Raw genomic sequence first — 20389 nt, 5'->3', positions numbered from 1 at the left:
AATATCCACAAGCCGGCATGTAACTCCGCTGTTCACAGCCACGCAACCCTGTGGACCCGTAATGGCTTGTGAGCTTGTGGGGCTCGTTAAAGCGTAGTTAAGGGACGCTGGGCTTTTGTCGTCGGGCAGAATTTTTAGGGTGGGCGTGCGGATTCACGGATGACCGCCGCCTTGTAAGCTGCCAGCAAAACGGCGAATGGGGTACAGTGCAGACAAGCTCCCTCGCGTCCGAGATGGGGTACGCAAAATGGGTGAGCACACGCTGGATTCGCGATCCAGATTGTCCCCTGGTCCGATTCGATCTCCGCGGCGTGGCCAGCTGAAGCAACGACGCAAGTTTCTTCAATTTCCCCCCCGAACAACCCCCACCCGCAATGCCTCTGGTCCACCCGTAAGTACAAATGAGCTAAACCCGCGTTCAGTCTATAGGTGGATTCAAGACAGTGAGGCAGCGTGGTAGATTAGGCCAAATGGCCTCGAGTGAGCCCTCTCCAGAGGTCACTCGAGCCGAGGCCCTTCCACCGGCAGCAGCGTGAGCAGGGGAATCACAGGGCCGCAGTCTCCGATTTTCATCCAGAAAGATTCCGCAGAAAATACCCTTGTGGAATCCAGCTGGCTTGGCTTCAGAGCCCGCAGCAGCAGGGCTTGGGCCCAACCAAACCCCCCGGTGGTCCTTTGGTGCAAACATTTCCCCCCTTCGGGATGAGTCGTCTTTGGGCAGGGGTGGAGCGCAGGAAGTAATCAATGTCGTATACACTCAGAAAAGCTTTTCTCACATTTATTGCTCGTTTTATAGAAATCCTTAACAAAAAAAGACAACGATAATTGCTGGGAATTACAATAAACCGAGGTGTCGCTCTCCGCTGTTCAAACGATGCAAGAACACACGAGTCTCATCTGTCCATCCATCCGTCTGCGTGGATTTCCACCTCCCAGTAAATCGCATAATGCAGCTTGACATTGAGGCGGGGGGGGGGACAACGGCCCAGAGGGAGATAATCATTCCTGAGGCAAAAGATTATCACCGAGGCGATGGCTCAACATAATTCTTTTACATTGACGCTGCGGTTTAAGCGGAAAAGGGGGGAGACCCACGTGCGCTTCCGACAATGGGGGGAGAGCCGGTTTTCAAAATTCCGTGAGCTGGCTGTGGACGCACTGTTAGACGAGCGAGGTGGCCGAGGAATGGTGGAATAACGGCGTTGGCGCAACGCAACTCGGTCGACCACGACGGACGCATCCCCGCAGTCGCTTTCAAGCGAGGTCTTCATTTACGAACGGGTGACAGGAGCCCAGCGAGATTGCGCATCTCTATTTCAAGGGGCACACCTTGGGGTTACCAAGAGCAAATGCAAAATCGGACAAGAAGAGAACGGCAGGGCAGTGATCGAAAAGAAAGCATGCGCTGTATATCGAACAACAACAAAAAATAGTTCAGTTAAACCCCGCATCGGTGAAATCTTTTCTATTTAAACTTTTAACAGGAATTATTAGTATACACAGATAACTGCCTGGCCTACAAACTAGGCAAGCCAATGCTCAAAGGCTATTTAGAGTATGTTCACATCGACCAAGCCTGAATCTACAGTGCAGATGTCTTGTGACCCCCAATTAATTGACCCCAAAAATGTTTCCCTTTGTATATTAATTTCTGTTCGAAATAAACCTTACTTAAAAAGTATTTAGTTTTAGATCATTAAATGGGGGTCAGAAGACATCTGCCTTGTGAAAGGCCCAACTCAGAAGATCCCTGGGTTTTATCTTCCACGAAGCTCATGGTCCACACGAAATCGCAACCACTGCACAAACCAAGGCAGATTTACATTTATAAGGCGCATTTCATCCAAGGAATATTTGGTGCACAAGTGGAAAATAAAAAAACTCTCCAGTAGTGTGTGCGACTGAGGTCATCGGGAACAGAGACCGTACAACGTATAACGACGCAATGCCCGATCCACAAATACGAAGGAGACATCGCGGCGACACACTCCGCTGCTCCTGACGCAGTTGTCTGGCACGACCACCTGAACGCGTTTCAGGTCTGCGAGTTTTCACGCGTGAAGAATCACTCCCCGACCCTCGTTTATGAACTTGGCAAGCGATAGGGGAACACTGCAGCGTGCTTGCGCGTCGTCAGTTTCAGCAAAGCAGGTGAAGTCGCTGGTAATTTACAGAACCCTCCGTGGCATACTGCGGACGATATTCATATATTTCCGAGAACCCTGCACCCTCATTCGTTTCTCTATTCTCTCCCCCAAATCGCCAATCGTTTTAGGAAATCATACGTTGGGACAATGGGGGTCCTCCTCTCACCGCCCGCCCTTAAGCTGAAGGCTGGCCCCAAGTGAAACTTGAGTCCCACCGTTCACTCCGTAGTCGGGCACGCACAATCACGAATGAACGGCAATCCCCAAACCAATCGACTAATGTTCAACCGAGGAGATTACCGCCTTTTCAAGCTCCATCACAGTGATTACCGAATTACAGATCGAGACAATGCAGGCGCGTCTTGTTAAGTCACCCGTGGAGAATAAATGGAGATGTGGCACGGTCGCCACGGGGGAGGGATTTAAATCGCCAACACTGCGCGTTCGTGAAGAGAAGGTGCCCCAGGCAGGGTGCAGATATCACAAGCTACGATGGTAGCCGTGGCTGGGCGTTAAACTCCGGCCGTCGGGTCGATAGGCACAGTGGACTAAACCCACTGCACTCACCGCTGCCCCTCCATTGCCTATAATTGATCACCATGTGCAACGAACGCATTCCCTGTAGAATTTATACGATTGTGCTGCCATCATCATCAGTAGCCATGGTCAATCCACTGCTGCATGAAGGCCTTCCCAAGCTGCCACCACCTTTCACGATCCTACGATGCAACACACTGGGTAGCCAAAAGCCCCTGCGGTCATTCTTGCAGGGGCTTCTGGCTGGCCATCGAACAAAGACAGTCACCGCATCGCGCGCTTTCAGATACGCTGCTGCGGCCGTCTGGAACGCTCTTCCTTTCAATATTAGGAAGCCACTGAAGCTCTGCACTTTTAAATCTAGACTAAAAAGAATTTCTTTAGAACGGCTTCTTGTGTCTTAGTTTGTCTACCTTCCCCCCCCGTTCCTCCGATTAGCACGGTTGGCTAGGTATAGTGCGAAATAACTTCTACATACAACTGTGGTGCGTTTCATTGAATCGATTTGCCAAGCGCTATTCATAGTTTACATCGTCACACTGTGTGCACCTTGTGTAACACACGAGATTTGTTAATCCCACATGGCAGTGGTTTCGAAAAACAACAACAACTATTTAACAAGCAGAACAAAATCAATGGAGACCGTGCCGGCATTTAGAGGTGCACAAAATTACATCTATTTTCCAGGCACATGATAAACACATGGACTAACGTGTGGAAGAATCCAGGCTTTTTTTTATTCGTGTGTGTCGTATGGTCATATGCAATGGGTTAACGTGACCCCTGGAGAGCCACCAGAGGCCGCTACATTAATCCAACATAAAAAATAAGATTATTGAATCGACTAGCAAGTGTGGATTTTCGACAATTCTTTGAATCGGTGGCGTTTGCTATCGAGTGCGCAGGCGGTGCAACTGATCTTCTGGGACCCATGAGCCACAGCAGACCAGGCGCCGGCCACCAATCTCCATCTGAGTCTATGGTTCTCTGAGAGTCAGTGGGTCTCCACGTGAGTCAGTAGGTCTCCATACGAGTCTGTGGGTCTCTATGAGAGTCAGTAGGTCTCCATACGAGTCTGTGGGTCTCTATGAGAGTCAGTAGGTCTCCATACGAGTCTGTGGGTCTCCACGTGAGTCAGTAGGTCTCCACACGAGTCTGTGGGTCTCTATGAGAGTCAGTAGGTCTCCATACAAGTCTGTGGGTCTCAATGAGAGTCAGTGGGTCTCCACGTGAGTCAGTAGGTCTCCATACGAGTCTGTGGGTCTCTATGAGAGTCAGTGGGTCTCCACGTGAGTCAGTAGGTCTCCATACGAGTCTGTGGGTCTCAATGAGAGTCAGTGGGTCTCCACGTGAGTCAGTAGGTCTCCATACGAGTCTGTGGGTCTCTATGAGAGTCAGTGGGTCTCCACGTGAGTCAGTAGGTCTCCATACGAGTCTGTGGGTCTCAATGAGAGTCAGTGGGTCTCCACGTGAGTCAGTAGGTCTCCATACGAGTCTGTGGGTCTCTATGAGAGTCAGTGGGTCTCCACGTGAGTCAATAGGTCTCCATACGAGTCTGTGGGTCTCTATGAGAGTCAGTGGGTCTCCACGTGAGTCAGTACGAGTCCATGGGTCTCTATGAGAGTCAATGGGTTTCCACGCGAGTCAGTAGGTCTCCATACGAGTCTGTGGGTTTCTATGAGAGTCAGTGGGTCTCCACGCGAGTCAGTAGGTCTCCATACGAGTCTGTGGGTCTCTATGAGAGTCAGTGGGTCTCCACGCGAGTCAGTAGGTCTCCATACGAGTCTGTGGGTCTCAATGAGAGTCAGTGGGTCTCCACGCGAGTCTGATGGTCTCTATCAATGCACACGATTGAACAGCAGGTGCACCTGCACTGGTGTAACCGGGCCGGAGGGGCCCAGGTGCCAGGCTATGAACAGAGGGGGGGGGTAGAAATTGGACTTGCCAGGCCCCCATTTCATTCCATCTGCCAGGGCCCATGCCTGCCACTCTACCCCACTGCATTCAACTGCCCGGGGACGGGGGGAAAGCAATGAATATTTTCACTTTTTCATTGGTGTCCGCGCGGCACCAACACAACTCGAGATGGACTCGCCACATCGTTGTTGAGCTCTCATTTAAAACAAACTTAACAATTTGAACAATCGATTCATAGGAACAGCAACACGAGTTTAAAAACCCCTCGGGCGCCTTTGCCATAAATGCTGCCCTGCCACAGGACACAGAGGAGAAGCTGCATGAGGTTTGTTTTATTGGGAGCAAGGCGAGGTGTGCTTATATCAGAAGTGTGTGCTTGCATCACAAGGTTGATCTTTGCCTTCCACCCACCAGTGTCATGTAAGGATGTGTTGCTTCATCTAGAACCGTGGTAATACCCAGCTTATACTGTTATGTAGTTACGTGACGTACCATGTAATTGTCTCCTTCGGTAGAACTCTTAAAAAATGTATAATATAGTAATTACAATAATCCAGCATATGCAATGTAGCCTGACCACAGCACTTGTTAGTGGGATGAGTGCGATGATAGCAAATGTAAATGCACGCTTTACAAACAAAGAAATCATTGGCAAACGTTTACATTTACGAGCTACCGCATTAACATTCCCTTGATCACGGTGCCAAAGTTGTGGAGGATATCAACGTTATATATTACATTGTGCTTGCCGTGCCATCGTCATCATCATTATCATCACGCCAGCCGGTCTTGGGAATGATGGCCGGAAACCCTCTCTCTCTACACACTGCCGACTGCTTTGAGGCCCACATAAGGAACAAGCAGCAGCGCTAACGCTTGACCTTTCATGCAACCCAAACACGACCACCCCTCAATTCCCTCGCTGCTCCCCACCCACCCCTCCTGTCCCCCCAACCTCCCCCTAACTCCGCACCACAATAGGCCCAGCTGTGCAATCCCACAGCCACAGTCACACACTGCACCATTCACGCTACAGTAACGAGCAAAACGGGCACACAACACCATCCCGTTGCGCTGATGAGCGACCCGGTTGGTCGCAGCGCTCGTCTCTTGGGCTCAAGGGGTCGCGGGTTCAGATCCGAGCAACGCTCGCGTTGTCCCTACAAACGGAGTGCGCCTTCACTTGCAGATGCGGTGCCTCTCGTGGCGACATCGCGAGCAACGGGAGGGGGGGGGGGATTGACTCTCCGCGTCCTGACCGAAGAATGTTGAGAAGTGCCTGCGCTGGTTGCAACTTGCCAGAATCTGTGAGTTTCTCTTCCTTCCTGCACTGAACTGCCTGAGACAGGAACCCGAGATTAAGGATGCGACGACGACGATGGTGATGACGTTGATGGGCGTGCAAAAAGGTGGTGATGATGTGATGAGAATGATGATGATCATGGATGATCACGATCATCATATTTATGATGACATGACTCTAGTGAAGGTGGCGATTAAATGATGACAACGATGATGATATTGATATATTAAATATAATCACTGGACACTTTCAGTCATAAACCAAGATCAGATTTGAAAGAATATTCAGATCCACCAGTGGAAAACTAAATTCTCCATGTTATATCTGACCACAGAAATTATTGACCGTTGTTGGAATTTAAATCCACGATATCACTCTGCTACGAATGAGCACATACAGTGAAATCTACCTGCATCGTCAAGCAAGCCTTGCCACTACAATACACATCTGACCCTTGACGACAGCCATGAACCGCATCAGAACATCACACGGCTCGACGCACGAAACGAGGACATCAAAAAGCCCATCGACGTTGCTGAACGCCCTGCCACAGGCACGGAGAACGGAGAACGATCGGTTGACCTGCAGACATTTAAATTGCCTTTGAACGGGAGACAGCAGCTCAAGGGCTAACATACGGAAGTGGGGCTACGATAGCAAACCCCCTCAACCACCCACCCACTCACCCACCCACCCTCTCACCCACCCCCCTCACCCACCCCCCTCAGCCACCCCCTTCACCCACTCACCCACTCAACCACCCACCCACCCACTCAACCACCTACCCACTCAACCACCCACCCACTCAACCACCCACCCACTCAACCACCCACCCACTCAACCACCCACCCACTCAACCACCCACCCACAACACCCAGCTATCCAGCCACCCACCCACTCACCCACCCACTCACTGAGAACGGGAGTAAGCAGGTCATAAGTCAACACGTGTTAGTGGGGCTACTCTAAAAACCCTGACACGTGTGGCTAGAGGAGGACCTCGCCAGGGCTATAGTCGAGGCCATACCGAGAGCCGTGGTCAATTGACTGCTGGCAATGGCGCGTGCCCCATGCTGGAAAAACCTATGACTGTGTTGGAAAGATATGAGAAGAGGGTTACGTGCACCCTTCCGAAACCTTATACGCAAACAGAGACTTGGGGACACTCGACGGCGCATATGCGGTGAACACCTTCAAACAATGGAACATCTGAGGAAACCATTGTCCACTCGTTCCCCAGAAACAAGTGAGCTTCAGCTCATCTCGCATCTCCCAAAGCACCTCACTGGGTATCGAAATCTAACATCCGATGGTAAAATGTGTCGCTACTCCTCCATGTGGCATCATCATCATCATTATGGAACGTCTGCATTGGCTCGCAAAAAAAAGTGGTTAGGTAAACAGGCTGCATCCTGCCCCGTCGTGATTTATCCAGAAGTGAAAATTGGCCGCTTCTACTGGGTGACCATACAAGGACAAGCCGACGCTTCTAAGAAAGCTCTGCCTTTGGGAGGGGGGCGCATTAAATTACCGACTCCACAATTATGGGGGGTTTTTCACCATGTATGTCCGATAAATAACTTTATTTTGGTGGTGGTGTTTTGTTTCTTATTGGCCGGTCATCCGTTTTGCCCCCATGTCTAAATTTCCATAAAATCACGGGGCATAAAAACAGATCAAATATGCAGAGGGTAAAAACTGGCATCTTTTTAAAGAGACAATACAGTACAAACAAAATAGGAAACAGAGAGAGCGACAAACACATAAACAGAGACACGAAGAGAGACAGACACAGAGGAAAATGCAGGGAGACAGAGTCACAGAAACAGTCAGATAAGGAGATATACACAGATACACACAGAGAGACAGAGAAATACAGTCACAGAGACAGACAAAGACCATACCTCCCCCAGGGAGCCAGGTATGTGAAGAAAAAAAAAACATAATCACCACCTACAATCTCACCATCCTCACCCAGAACTATGCCACTGTATTTTCTCGGCTTAAGGTCGTATTGAAATTACCAAAGGGCATTCCCACGATATTGGAGTACATTTCAGAAACGTAAAAAAGCTGGGTAATTGTTGGTATAACCACGAAGCGGATTTTTGCTTGGACATCGTGTGTCCACCAATGAAGGCTGCGATTCAGAATCAATTTGTCCACCTTTCTCAAGAAGGGGAAAAACTAAAAATCTCATCAAATATCACGGAGGTGCCAGACGTACTCATCCATGCTGAGATGGTGATGGGTGCCGCTCAGTCCCATGTCTGCATCAACCCAACGGTTTGTGTTCAACAAATAAGCAGTATTTTCTGAAAAAAGTAATTACTTTTAAAATGACCTTATTAGCAACGTGGACCGGTAGGTTTCCTAATTTGTGGAACTGCCCCTGCAGCTAACTGTGGGTGGTCTGAGAGAAGCGGCTGAGACTAGAAGAGGCAAGGCCATAAAGAAGCACAGCGCTGTCAGCCTGCGACGAAATCCCCACGGAATGCGCACCTGACCTCGTCGAATCTCAGAAGGCCTGATTAGTTCTTGGATGGAAGGCTGCCTGGCAATACGAGCTGTTGTAGCGTTGGATGTGTTGGTGGTCAGGAGATGGCAATACAGCAACAGATTGAATCCATATTCGCAGAACTTTTGAGCGCGATGCCCTCTCGCATGCACGGGGGGTTTTCTCTGGATACTCCGATTTGCTTCCACACGAAGCCAAACACTCATTCGTAGAATTGGCCAAACATCTTAATGCATGACCCATATGTATGTTGAACTTCTTTCGCACCGTACTTAGCCAGCAACTAGACGATGCTCTCCTGGGCAAACCGAAGGCACTGCTTGATTTATTACTGCATCGACAGCTTAAATGACCAAATTTTACTGATTTTAAACATTACAGAGGGAAGACTGGGGCCATTAACATGCGGAAAAATTATCAGGCGGCGAGCACTCTATAGCCAGCAGCACGGGCAAACCTTCCGTGAGTTTTTGGCCCACACTAAAAACAAAAATCGATCGCTGCGAGGGTCTCAAATTCCCAACAAACTACAAACCGAAATGAAGCGTGCGGTCACTTTGATTGGCCCGTTGCTCAAATCGGAGACACTCACGCCGGCAAGGGGAGGAAGGGCTCCGCGCTCGCAGTCAACGCGGATGCATCGAGTTGATGGCACAGCGGCGCGCGCGCTCACCTGCTACGGCCCTGGGGATTTAAAACTACGAAAGTAGATGTATAACCGTGCGGTGCTTCTAGTAGCCAAATGTAACAACGGGGCGTCTTTCCAATGTTATACGCCTGCTGTACAGTGTTTGTTTACAAACCGAATAATCCATTTTAGATACCACAACTAAAACAAAAGGGACATTTATGGAAGAAAAAAACCCATTTTAGTTCAAAGGCTCTCCATGAAGCCTCTTCTCAGGCATCCGGCCAGCATGAAAAAGTAAGCCAAAATTACCTTCTAGAGGGGCTCTTTAGGACTCTTCCACCAACAGTGGTGTGTGCCGGACATTCAAGGGCTGCACCTTTACCTTGAGTCTCCCGCCGATCTAACTATGAACATCATATATTGGGAACACTCTCCTCTGTAAGATACGGAAGCCATTGTTTTCGCAACATTCATCACCCTGTACTATACACTATGCTGCAGTGTTCTTAATCGGGGGTTTTGAACTTTAATTAATGAGCAATTTCACAAGGGAACGAGCATGTTCACTGGGGAATGCAGTCAGCGGAACGACGCTGATTAAGACGCAGTATCGGACTACTTTCTCTTTTGAACACTCGGTGAGGCTTATGTTTCGAGTGGAAAAATAAATATATTCAGCATGGTATTCCTGAAATAGGGTCATTGCACTACGCATTGAACTCGGGCGATCCGAGTTCACCATCGCGACTCGTGATGTCTCAACCAGTCTTGGGGGAGCGACTTACTGACCAGCGGTGATAAAAGTATAGGTCAAACACAAAGATCCCCCCTGACAGATTTCAGAGAATCACAGAATTGTTTTTAAAATAAAAGTTGCATATGTAAATCACAGCAATCAACGGCAGTTGTGCCATTAAAGAGAAGCAATTCCGTATTAGAAAAAAATCTTTAGCCATGATCCATACCTACGTTTAGCTCTAAGTCATCAGCCATGATCTTTCCCATTGCCGGATCGAGGCTCCCCCCACCACCACCATCTCTCACAGTCTTTCTATGCAACAATCCATCCCCATCCAGCTGCTGCACACGAGCTGATTTCATCGCTCCATCTCCGCATCTGCTATTCTCTCGGGGTTAAAACTGGGGGAGAGGGGTGGCAGATGGAATGCAAATAAAAGCAGTTCTTTCTCGTACTCCTTCAACGGAACATCAGTGCGTCACGTGGCAAATTGTGTCGCCCTTACAGCGCAAAAGCGCCTTACGACTACACACAGCAGATGCACACACGTATGTATCAGAATATGTATTTATACTGGAGGATTCTGATGAGCTGCAAAGCTTAATTTCACAGATGTCCAGTCGGGGCAGGTCAGAACGTTACAACAACAACACAAAAACACGACAGGAATGGTAAACAAATCACTTAGAAATATACAAATAAAACTTAATTCTTTTCATCTTACCATAGACTCACACAGAGAAGTGTAGACTCACATAGACCCATAGACACACGTAGAGATGCATTGACAGACACAGAGACCCATAGACTCACACAGAGACCCATAGACTCACACAGAGACCCATAGACACACACAAAATAAACGCATGTGCGCCGTGTGTGTGCCAGCGTGTCTGCTGATTTCCACACGTGGTGCGAGATCAACGGCGGGGTGCCACTCCACGTGAAATCCAAACCGCGAGTGGCGTCAAAATAAAAGAGGAAAATGGTTTAGACCCTTTTAATTACGATGGCTTAAGCTAACAATTGAGAGTAAACACTTGGGTAACAATTATATTTAATCGTTGGACCAGAAGATGTGTGTGTGTGTGTGCAGCGCACACGAATCTGGCTGTGTGTTGTAGACAAGAAAGCTGTGTAATTACGATTCGTGTGCTGTACTGCACTTTGGTCTCAGCGATACAGGTTCAATGGTAAAACTCTTATGGTTGGTAAATGTAAATTTAGGACAAATTTCACTGCTTTGTGTTCGAGAGGCAGAGCTTCATGACGCGATTGGATTTCTGACCGTTCAATATAACCAAGTAAAAAACTATTTCTCGGACAAATTCTTTTCAGTTCCAGTTACATTTTTTCCCAGGTTCAATTCCTCACCGAGACACCCTTCACCAGAAGAATAAATTTGCATCTGAACCAGGGTATGGGAATCACACAATATGCGACCGCTAACAATGAGCACGTGGTGCGTGTGGTCATGAACATCATCCTCGGGGAGACATGCTGGCCACCTCGGAGTGCTACTTGCTATTAACCTCACCACCAACCTCTCTCCCTTGCTGGCCTTAATAGGTGCTCGCCAGCAGTAACGGCCCCGATAGTCTAAGCAGTGCACGGGATCCTTACCCACTACCGTATTCTCGAGATTATTACGCACTTTTATTTTCCCTGAATCTTAAAGCTAAAGTTTGGGGTGCAAACTTTTACTCTTTGTGTGTGAACAGATTTAATAAAAATGTGACTAGGTTCTACACATTCTGGCAATAAAATAGGTGTTCAGATGTTCAAACACCAAATGGATACCTTTTGCAAGGGATCAAGTCTTCATTAGCCACACGTACTTGTGGAAAAACATGCAAACACGCTGTGATAATTACATGGCATTGTCTTTGATACTGATTGGCCTACACCAGAGACAGCCTTCTTGGTGGCCCGGTCTCACCGGTGTCAGACCAGAGAACGCCAAAAGATGAACAATCCAAATAAAATGCAAGCATCAGAGCGTTTGCTTCGAGTTGAGCACTTATTTTTCATACTTTGATACTGGAAAAAAAAAGGTCTCACAAATGCGATAAGATTTGTTTATCTTTTAATCGACACCGGGCAAAAGTTCAGGGTGCGTCTTACTTTCCGGAGCATGTTATACTACGGAGAATACGGTGATTGATTGAGAGCCTCTCTGGATTTCTGAACACGTGGCTATAAACAAACACAGGTTAACATTTACGCTCAGGGCTGGCAAACATTCTCAAACACAAACACTGGCCCACAAACGAATGCTGCGCTCAAAAAAAAACGAACTTTTAAAATCCGACAGGAGGATTTTTTTTTTATTAGAACACTACAGTACAGTGTTATTGATTCAATTAATACAAGTGTCGTTCTTGTTCCACTCAAGCCAGCTGTTACATGGCTTTTTAGGAATGCATATGCCCGAGGAAATGTCCCCAAGGAAACCATCGCTAAGACGACTAATTAAACGCGGTGCATTGTGCAAACCATCAGCAGCAGCAGCAGCCACGATCAATCAAATCCACTGCTGAATGGAGGCCCCTCTTGAAACCGTCACCGCCTGCGATTGAAATCAACCACAGAGCACCTGCCCAAGAGCTGATTTCATCACTCCATCTCCACCGCAAGTCGTAACCTCTTGGGCAGATGCCATCCCCCTTCATTGGCACGTATTCATCATTCATGAGCGTCAGAGATCATCTCTTCCTATGCCATGTCCCCCGCTCATGCCTATGTAGCGTCATTAAATATATCGCTTAGAGAATCAGTACCAGGGTCGGGGGGGGGGGGCTGCTGTACGTGTCGCACTCGGGAGGGAGAGGGGCGTGGCCAAGGGGAGGGGTGTGGCCAATGGGAGGGGGCGTGGCTAATGGGAGGGGCGTGGCCAAGGGGAGGGCGGGGCCACGCCGGAGTGGATATAAGGCGGGGTCCGGGGAGCGACCGTGGCTGTTCGTGGCCAGGAATCGTTGGAGAGCTGGAAACCTTTTGGGGGGCCTCGTCTCCGGTCATCAAATTCATCGGCCAGGCAGCACGTGGCTGTCTGGTCCGATCGTAGTCTCCGATAGAAGTGTGTAGATCGTTAGCCGGGTGGTCACCACCCTCCAGGCCAGGGGTGGGGAACGTCCGGCCCGCGGGTCGTACAAGGCCTGTGAAATAATTTGGTCTGACCCTGCCAAGGCAACCGCAGGCGGGACTCGAAATTCAATAAATCTCGGAGCAAATCTGGAAAAGCAGTTGCGAGTAGCAGCAACACTCAATACCAGCTAACATCACACGCCTCGCCAAAGAGAAGCAGTTCCAGTCATCACATTAGGGGTGAGTTAATTAAATGTTTGACCAAATATAACAGGCTCATTTTTTAGTTGACAATTTTGTATGGCCCGCGAATTGTGTTATAAATATCCAAATGGCCCTTGGCAGATGAAAGGTTTCCACCCCTGCAGTCTAGGTCATTCTGTTACGGTGCGCTGTTATTAGTGTTAATAAACGTGTTGCCACCTCCAGAGAAGGTGTGCGCCTCAATCGAACACGCTACACCGATTATGGTTCTTAACAGTTAAAACACCGGAAAGCCTGCATATGGTATATAATCCATGTACTGCAATGTTACAGCAAGGTGTACAGTACAGCAGATTTTCACTTAACGTTGTTACAAAGAGACTGGGCCTTTTGGATAATTGAAATTTGTTTATTTTTAGGCTTAAAACTACACTGTAGCCCCTTTCATTACTTTCGTCCCGGAGGAAGAATCAGAATCTGTATTGATGCTGGAGGAATCCGATGAGCTAAAAAGCTTTTTTTTTGCACAGACGTCCAGAAACTAACACAGGCTTGACTTTAATACTTCTCATAAATACTGGAATAACAAATAATGGCTTTTCACTTATCCAGGAAATGCCTCACTTTAAGTCCCAAGACTCTTTTCGACAGGGTCCTGCTTTAGGATATCTGGTGAGTTCCATAACTGAGTGTTTGGCATAGAGAATGCACAAGTGTCTGAGTACATTGTTGTACTGTGCAATGTTGATATGAAGATTTCTAAATGCACACTATCGTAGCTTGTACACAGTCTAAATATAAACATGTTATCTGTAATTGGCAAGCTAGTGCCTACAAACGTTAACCAATCGTGCATTTCCCATCACAGTACTGCTATTAAGTAATTTGTGCACCACGCTAAAACTAAACCAAACTTTTTATTTTACCAGGTCAGACCCACTGAGCTACCTGGCGACAAGTGATGGCTCGACGAAGTGGCGTGTCATCTGGAAATGTATAGCAGCCAAAAACTAAATGCACGTCGATTCTAAATGTGAAGGGAAAAACCAGAGGACCCGTAGAAAATCCACGCGAACACGGGGAGAGACACGCAGACTCCAAATACACAGTAGGCGTCAAGGTCTGGATCGAACCCACAACCCTCCTCCATACCAGGCGAGGTAGTCAACGTCTCGCCACTGCGCTGTGGGCCCGATGAGAAGACTTCGATTCCAGGCCACGGCTAACAACAGTGGCAGCTGATATCTGACCAGCATGGTGAAGTATGGCCAAACAACACCCTACAACCGACACGGCATACGGAGACCTTCATCCAGAAGTGGACGTAGTAAATTATCATTATTGTTAAGAGTGCCGCGTGATACACGTGTATCGTCGTGCGTATGTGTAACACCAGACTATGATGCAGTTATCAGGTCTCCTACTCTAGTCTGTTGACTGCTGATAACACAAGGCACTTTGTACTTGTGGTTTTACAAGGGCACAGGCCTTGCTTTACACTGCAGCACTCACTGTATTACCCTCGCAATGGCGAATTATGGGTAGGAACTTTAACATATAATGGAGTACTAGAGCAACGGTTATGACTTAAAACACACATGGACATCCCGTTGAACCTAATAGCAATAAACCTGGGATCAATTACAGTTGTAATTTTGTAATTCGTAATGAATTGCAATCACAACGTAATTGTTATTGCAATTTCAACTAACAATTCTGCCGCAAGTGTTCTTTTAAATGACCCCAGGTCTGGTTAGTAAGCACCTATTCAGGCTGGCACGGTACACGGTGGGGGTGGGGTGGTGTGGCCAGCTCCTGGCCTGGTTATTTCTGTCTCCTCCAGTGCTATTGTTTACACAAGGCACGAGGTGGCCAGAGTTGACCTGGGGGTGGGGGAGACTCAGGATAAATTCTCATTCCAGTTGCCACTGATGTTAAGCCTTGGTTGGATCAATGCAGAGAATAGTACAGTACTGACACACGCATTACCGTATTGAAAACGGTGATGATGGCATTGCCTGACAATGCTGCCGAGGATGAGCGAGGGGTTGATGGCAAGGCGTTGATGGCAATAGGGAACAACCTCAACCACCCTTGACGTTTTGGGCAATGGTCCATTTTTCGTAGCAACTAAGAGGGCCCACTCTACCTCTCTGGTCCAGCTACAGGGTGGTCTCCATGAAGCAAATTTAATTCTCTACAACTTAATACAAAATGTGTATACCAATGAGGGGGGGGGGGGTGTGAAAACAGAAATGAATAAGCAGGGAGACTGAAACAAATGTTCGGTGTCAATTAATTGGGGGTCTCAAGACACCCGAACCACCCTGTACATACGTGATAATTATTTTATATAGCGTCATTCATGCTAATTGCACCCCGCTACGCTGTAGATTAATTATATATAAGGACAATTCTATATATATCAACTATCGAGCAAATTAAAAACCCTAATAATTTTTTTTTTATGTGCTAGGAAGAAGGATCATTCCCCAAAACATCGCCAACAATATCTTTTTTTTATTTTAAGGCCACAGTATTATTGACGAATGTGTCGAATTTGTTTTGTCTTGTTACTCATGCACCACTGGCAGCGGCAGTGTCAGCAAATAATTTCCCCCAAGCTGTGACTTTGGGACCTCGTCTGGAGTGAGAATTAAAGAGGTTGGAGGGGGAACTTAAGCAATGGGACCAAACCCCATTGGCCAGAGAACTTGACAATGAATATTGCCAAGGGTTTTTTTTATCAGAATTAATCGTCTATAAAGAAAGCCTCGTAAAAGGTCATGAATTATAATACAAAATATTCGTGCAGGGTAGAATGATAAATGGGTATGCAGTAGGACTCGACAGTAAATGTATATTCAGTACTAATCATATTTAGTGCACAGCCAATAAAATAAATGCGTCATTTTTCTAGAACAAATATTTTCTTAAATGTGCATTAACTGCTGCGACACATGGCGCAGAAACAGACAACTGGTGGAGCGCATGGAATAAAAGTTCGAAAAGCGCGCGACGAAGCATGGGAAGATAGCCAGCCGCATGCCTGCGATTTAGACCCGAGACGGAACGAGGATTAAAGAACACACGAAGCACATGGTGAAGACGTAATTTTGACTTGAGAAAAGTAACTGGGCTTCGGCGGGAGACGTGATCGTGAGAAGGCCGTGGGGATGTCAGGAGCTTCTGAGTGGTGTGTGTCTGGCAAGCCGCCCTAGCTGCAACTGTTCGGTGTATTAACCAGATACAAGTTCCGTGTTCTTCACAGCGGACGTTGCAGATGAATAGACTTTCATTCGAAACAAGTATGTATGTATGCATGTATGTTCAACTTCTTTCGCACCGTACGTAGCCAACCGCGCTAATCGGACGTGCGGGAGAAGGACAATAAACTAAACAAAAACAATTCTAAATAATTTTTTTTTAATATAGATTTAAAAATGCAAAGCTCCAGTGGCTTCCTAATATCGGAAGGAAGAGCATTCCAGTCGGCCGCAGAAGCGCATCTGAAAGCACGCGATGCAGTGGCCGTCTTTGTTCCAGCGCAAATAAACAAAAAATATACAGTATTTTACCTGCAAATTCCTCAATTTTAAATTACAAACAGCAATAACCTTTGCCCCCCTCTGCCGACAGAATAATACCTCATTGCAGGCCGGCGCTGATCTATCACGTTGTGCCACCGCAAAGTGACAGCAGCTACTGGGGGGGGTGCCCTTCAAATGTTTGAGATGAGATGAAAGGCACTTTGAGTTGCCGAGGCATTTAAGAAAATGCCATATAAATGCAAGTGTCATTATTTCCCACAGTGGACAAGGAGCAATGAGATCGGCTTGTGTGGAGGTGCTGGGTGGATTATTTTACAATCTCAGGCTGACAACGCATTGGAGAGACCTGGCTGATGATGATGATGCATACATTGCTATATTATGAATGCAAACTTATTGTTATGATTTAAATGACATTGCAATTAACGTTTGGCGTATTCGAAGTACGGGCACTTCCCTTTTGTCAGACTTTAATATATGTTCTTACAGTTGCAAATGTACACACACAACACTCGCTGTGCATATTTGCATTGCCAGTATTTTATGACAAGTCCTATTTAAGGGGCACAGTATAACCGAGCAGTCTGTCGGGTGTCCATGTGCGTTAACCACCCTTTTGTCAATCCACTGCTGAGTGAGGGGACCTCCCCACGCCGTGTCGGTCACGAGGGTCTGTTAGACCACGCTGGTCAGTGCGGGCTTGGTGAAGCCCGGTAACATTCGAGTGCAGGACAACGATGACTTTTACTGTATTTGGACACTGCTGCCCACCACGTGACTCAGCACCCATCTAGGCTCAACTCAACTCAGCATTCCGGGCGATCTGGTCATAGGCAGTCTATCGTATACATTGTTCGGTCACCTAACATTACCCCCGATTAGCACGCTTGGCTACGTGCGGTGCGAAAGAAGTTCAACATACATTCAAATAAAAAAAAGTTTTAAATTCTGCATGTTGGTTCGTTATTCAAGGGGAAGGTAATCTTGACCCTTCCCCAACAAGTTCGAAAAAAAACACACCACATAATGGAAATGTGTGCCAGTTGCGTGATTAAAAGTTGTACACAGCACAAGAGTAATTCCATGGTCATACACAATGACACAATGTAACAACCACGTTGACACACGCAGGGCAACTTTGGCCACCTTGAATAGACGACGGCCCGGAAACACTTCCTTAATCAATGACACCACTGTATACTTTCAGCCCATCATTCACCGCGGGTCGATAAGAAGAATGTTTTCAGCATCATTTAGAACAACAATATAATGCTTCTCTTACGAACGAGACTCGTCATCGGAATGTGTAATTTCCCACAGTTATAGGAGCCACGGGCAGAGACGAACATCATCCCAAATTCAGCCAGTTTGAGCATGCGGGAGGCAACTTTTAAACCAGTTGGGGGAAAAAAACTATGCACACGCATGGAATATAAGACCCTGGAGGACTCGGAGAAAAATCCACAACCACGGGGAGCCAATGCAAACTCCAAATATACACCAAGCGTCAGGGTCGGGGTTGGAACCCATGGGCTTCTGTATATCAGGCGATGCAGTTAACATCTCGCCACCGCATATATTTACAAGTCGCACAAACGTCGCACCAACGTTTTCAACCTTAACTGGCGAGCGTAAAAAAATCCCTGATTATCTAAAGCAGACTCTGGAGTCCAACACAATTACATCAGCATCGTTAGTTGAAAGTACAATTGACGTTGAGATAACATCCATTACTAATTACACGGTTACAATTGTCATTGCAGCATTTACCTCGTGGTCTGATGTAACAACAAGCAAAAAAAAACCTTCAATTGAAGAGACTCACCTTGTTGAAAGCTTTCTTGTACCTGGTCACGGCCTGTCGGATGAGATCTTTGACCAGGATGTGGCCATCCCCACATGGCACCAGCACACTGGTACCCTTGAAGTACACGATCACTTTCATCTCCCCGTGCCTTCCGAGACGCTCAGAACTCAATGATTATCCGTTGTCTGAATATTGGGTTTGCTTCCTCCTCTTTGAGCAGTTCCAATCAGCGAACTCTCCAATAACGTTGCATCGTAGCGTTCCAAGCCGAGCCTTATAACTTTGTAACAATAAGTCAGCGTCGGGTCAAAGGTTCCAACAAATGAGCAACATCACGTTACAAGCCGAGCTAACGAGCAACTCGGTTCCAATAAGTGAGCGTCGGCGAACGATCCAACATTCAGGCTCAAAGCGAACGTGCCAATCAGACCTTCAAATTGATCATCTATCGACTGGCTTGCCAACACAACCGCATTGCCAACTTCGTTCAAACGAACGTTGCGAATTTGTCATTTGTCGAACGTGGCTCCGACCCCAACTCCGGGAAGCGATCTTCCTGAACAGCGTCGTTTGACTCGACAAGCCAGTCGGTCCCAACCAACGCGCCAACAAGTGAGCCTCCGACGTTCCTCCAAACGGACCAACCAACCACCCGGCCACCCCTGCTTTAGGTGCCCGACGGCATGCAAGCTGCACACATGCGCACCACGTCACCTTGTCGCCGCTGCTGCGGTTTCAGCAGCTTTCGCTTCTTCCATGGCACGTTTCGCTTCGGCGAAACCCCCCCACCACCACCAAATCCGCCTCGTTCCCCTCGATCAGCCCTGTGGCTCAACAAACAGCAAATTAGAGCTGTGCGTGTGGTGTAAACCTGGTGTTTATGCCACCCCGGGATCTGTACGAATCTTCAAGTTGATATCTTAGTCCCGGCTCTCTCTCTCTTCCTCTCCTCTCTTCCACGCACGCCGTCCGTCCACCTTTTGTTGTCCGCGGGGTGTTTCTGTTGTTTCCGTACAAACTCGTGGCTTCTTGTTCCTCCCACCTCACCCCCTTTGTTTTCTGTTGGCACTCTTTGTTGCGTTGGTCGTTTCGCCGTGCCGCCCTATTTATAGATCCGTGCGTGAGTCCGCGTCGCGTGCGGAGGATGCGGCTGCTGCTTCGCTGAGCGCGTGTGCGTCGCGTTACGAATTCGCTCCGGTTTTGTTACATCTCGGACGCCAGCGAGGCAGGCGCGCACTCCAACTTGCTCAGCCACACAGGGGCTTGAGTGGGGAAGAGAGGGGCTTGGGTGATGGGAGGGTTGGAAGGAGGGAGGGATGTATGGCGGGAGGGGGGTGTAAGATGAATAGAGGGAGGGAGAGAAGAGAGGAGGTGGAGCATTTGTGCGTAGTGTCTGGCACGAGAGGCAGGGCATGCGGGATGATACGTAGCACAGTAAACCCCCCACCCCACTCTGTTCCACCATCCCCCTCCTCCTCCTCCCCTTCTTTTACACCAATGCCTTCCTGGCTTGAACCCCTCTTCTCTCGTTCCCTCCCTCCCCTCTCTCTGTGTGTGTCGCAAACCCTCACTCTTTGCTGCCCTCTAGCAACGGCTGGCCTCTCGTAACCCAGACAATCACACAGGTGTGTTCGTCTCATGCTGCGCGCTTGCTATCTGTCGATTGTGGCTTGTTGTGACTTTGTTTGTGATGGGGTTTTTCTTCTTAAAAGGCAAAGGAATGTTTGGACATTTCCATTTATTTTGTAGCTTTCGTCATTAAGTTCAGCAAGGCATCAAACTGAAATTATGGATTCTAGATTTGAAGCTTTCGTGACTGCAAGGATTCATACTCTTAGTTCTTTCGGTAAAGTCACGTAATTTTAATTTCATTTTTTACCTACGTGACTTTACCGAAATAACTAAGAGTATGAAATTATGGAACTGTCCAAACAAATCTGATGCAGGACTC

At 47.8% G+C, this 20389-nt stretch overlaps 1 protein-coding gene across 3 annotated transcripts in view; it reads right to left on the bottom strand.

Annotated features, from left to right (window-relative positions):
• LOC144943454 (partitioning defective 3 homolog B-like) overlaps nt 1–19782 on the bottom strand; it is a 98524-nt gene extending 78742 nt beyond the window's left edge. The window contains exon 1 of one of the 3 annotated variants that reach the window (XM_078870885.1): nt 18457–19782. In XM_078870885.1, coding sequence (XP_078727011.1) covers nt 18457–18576 — 120 coding nt within the window. In that variant the 5' untranslated portion in view covers nt 18577–19782. The remainder of the gene's footprint in view (nt 1–18456) is intronic. The other 2 variants (XM_078870883.1, XM_078870884.1) reach the window with 2 other exon arrangements.
• Between the last annotated feature and the right edge of the window lie 607 nt (nt 19783–20389).

The sequence above is a fragment of the Lampetra fluviatilis genome, chromosome 31 (genome assembly GCF_964198595.1).
Source record: "Lampetra fluviatilis chromosome 31, kcLamFluv1.1, whole genome shotgun sequence".
NCBI lineage: Eukaryota > Metazoa > Chordata > Hyperoartia > Petromyzontiformes > Petromyzontidae > Lampetra > Lampetra fluviatilis.
Note: the sequence above shows the minus strand (reverse complement) of the source record. Positions and strands in the feature narration are given on the sequence as shown.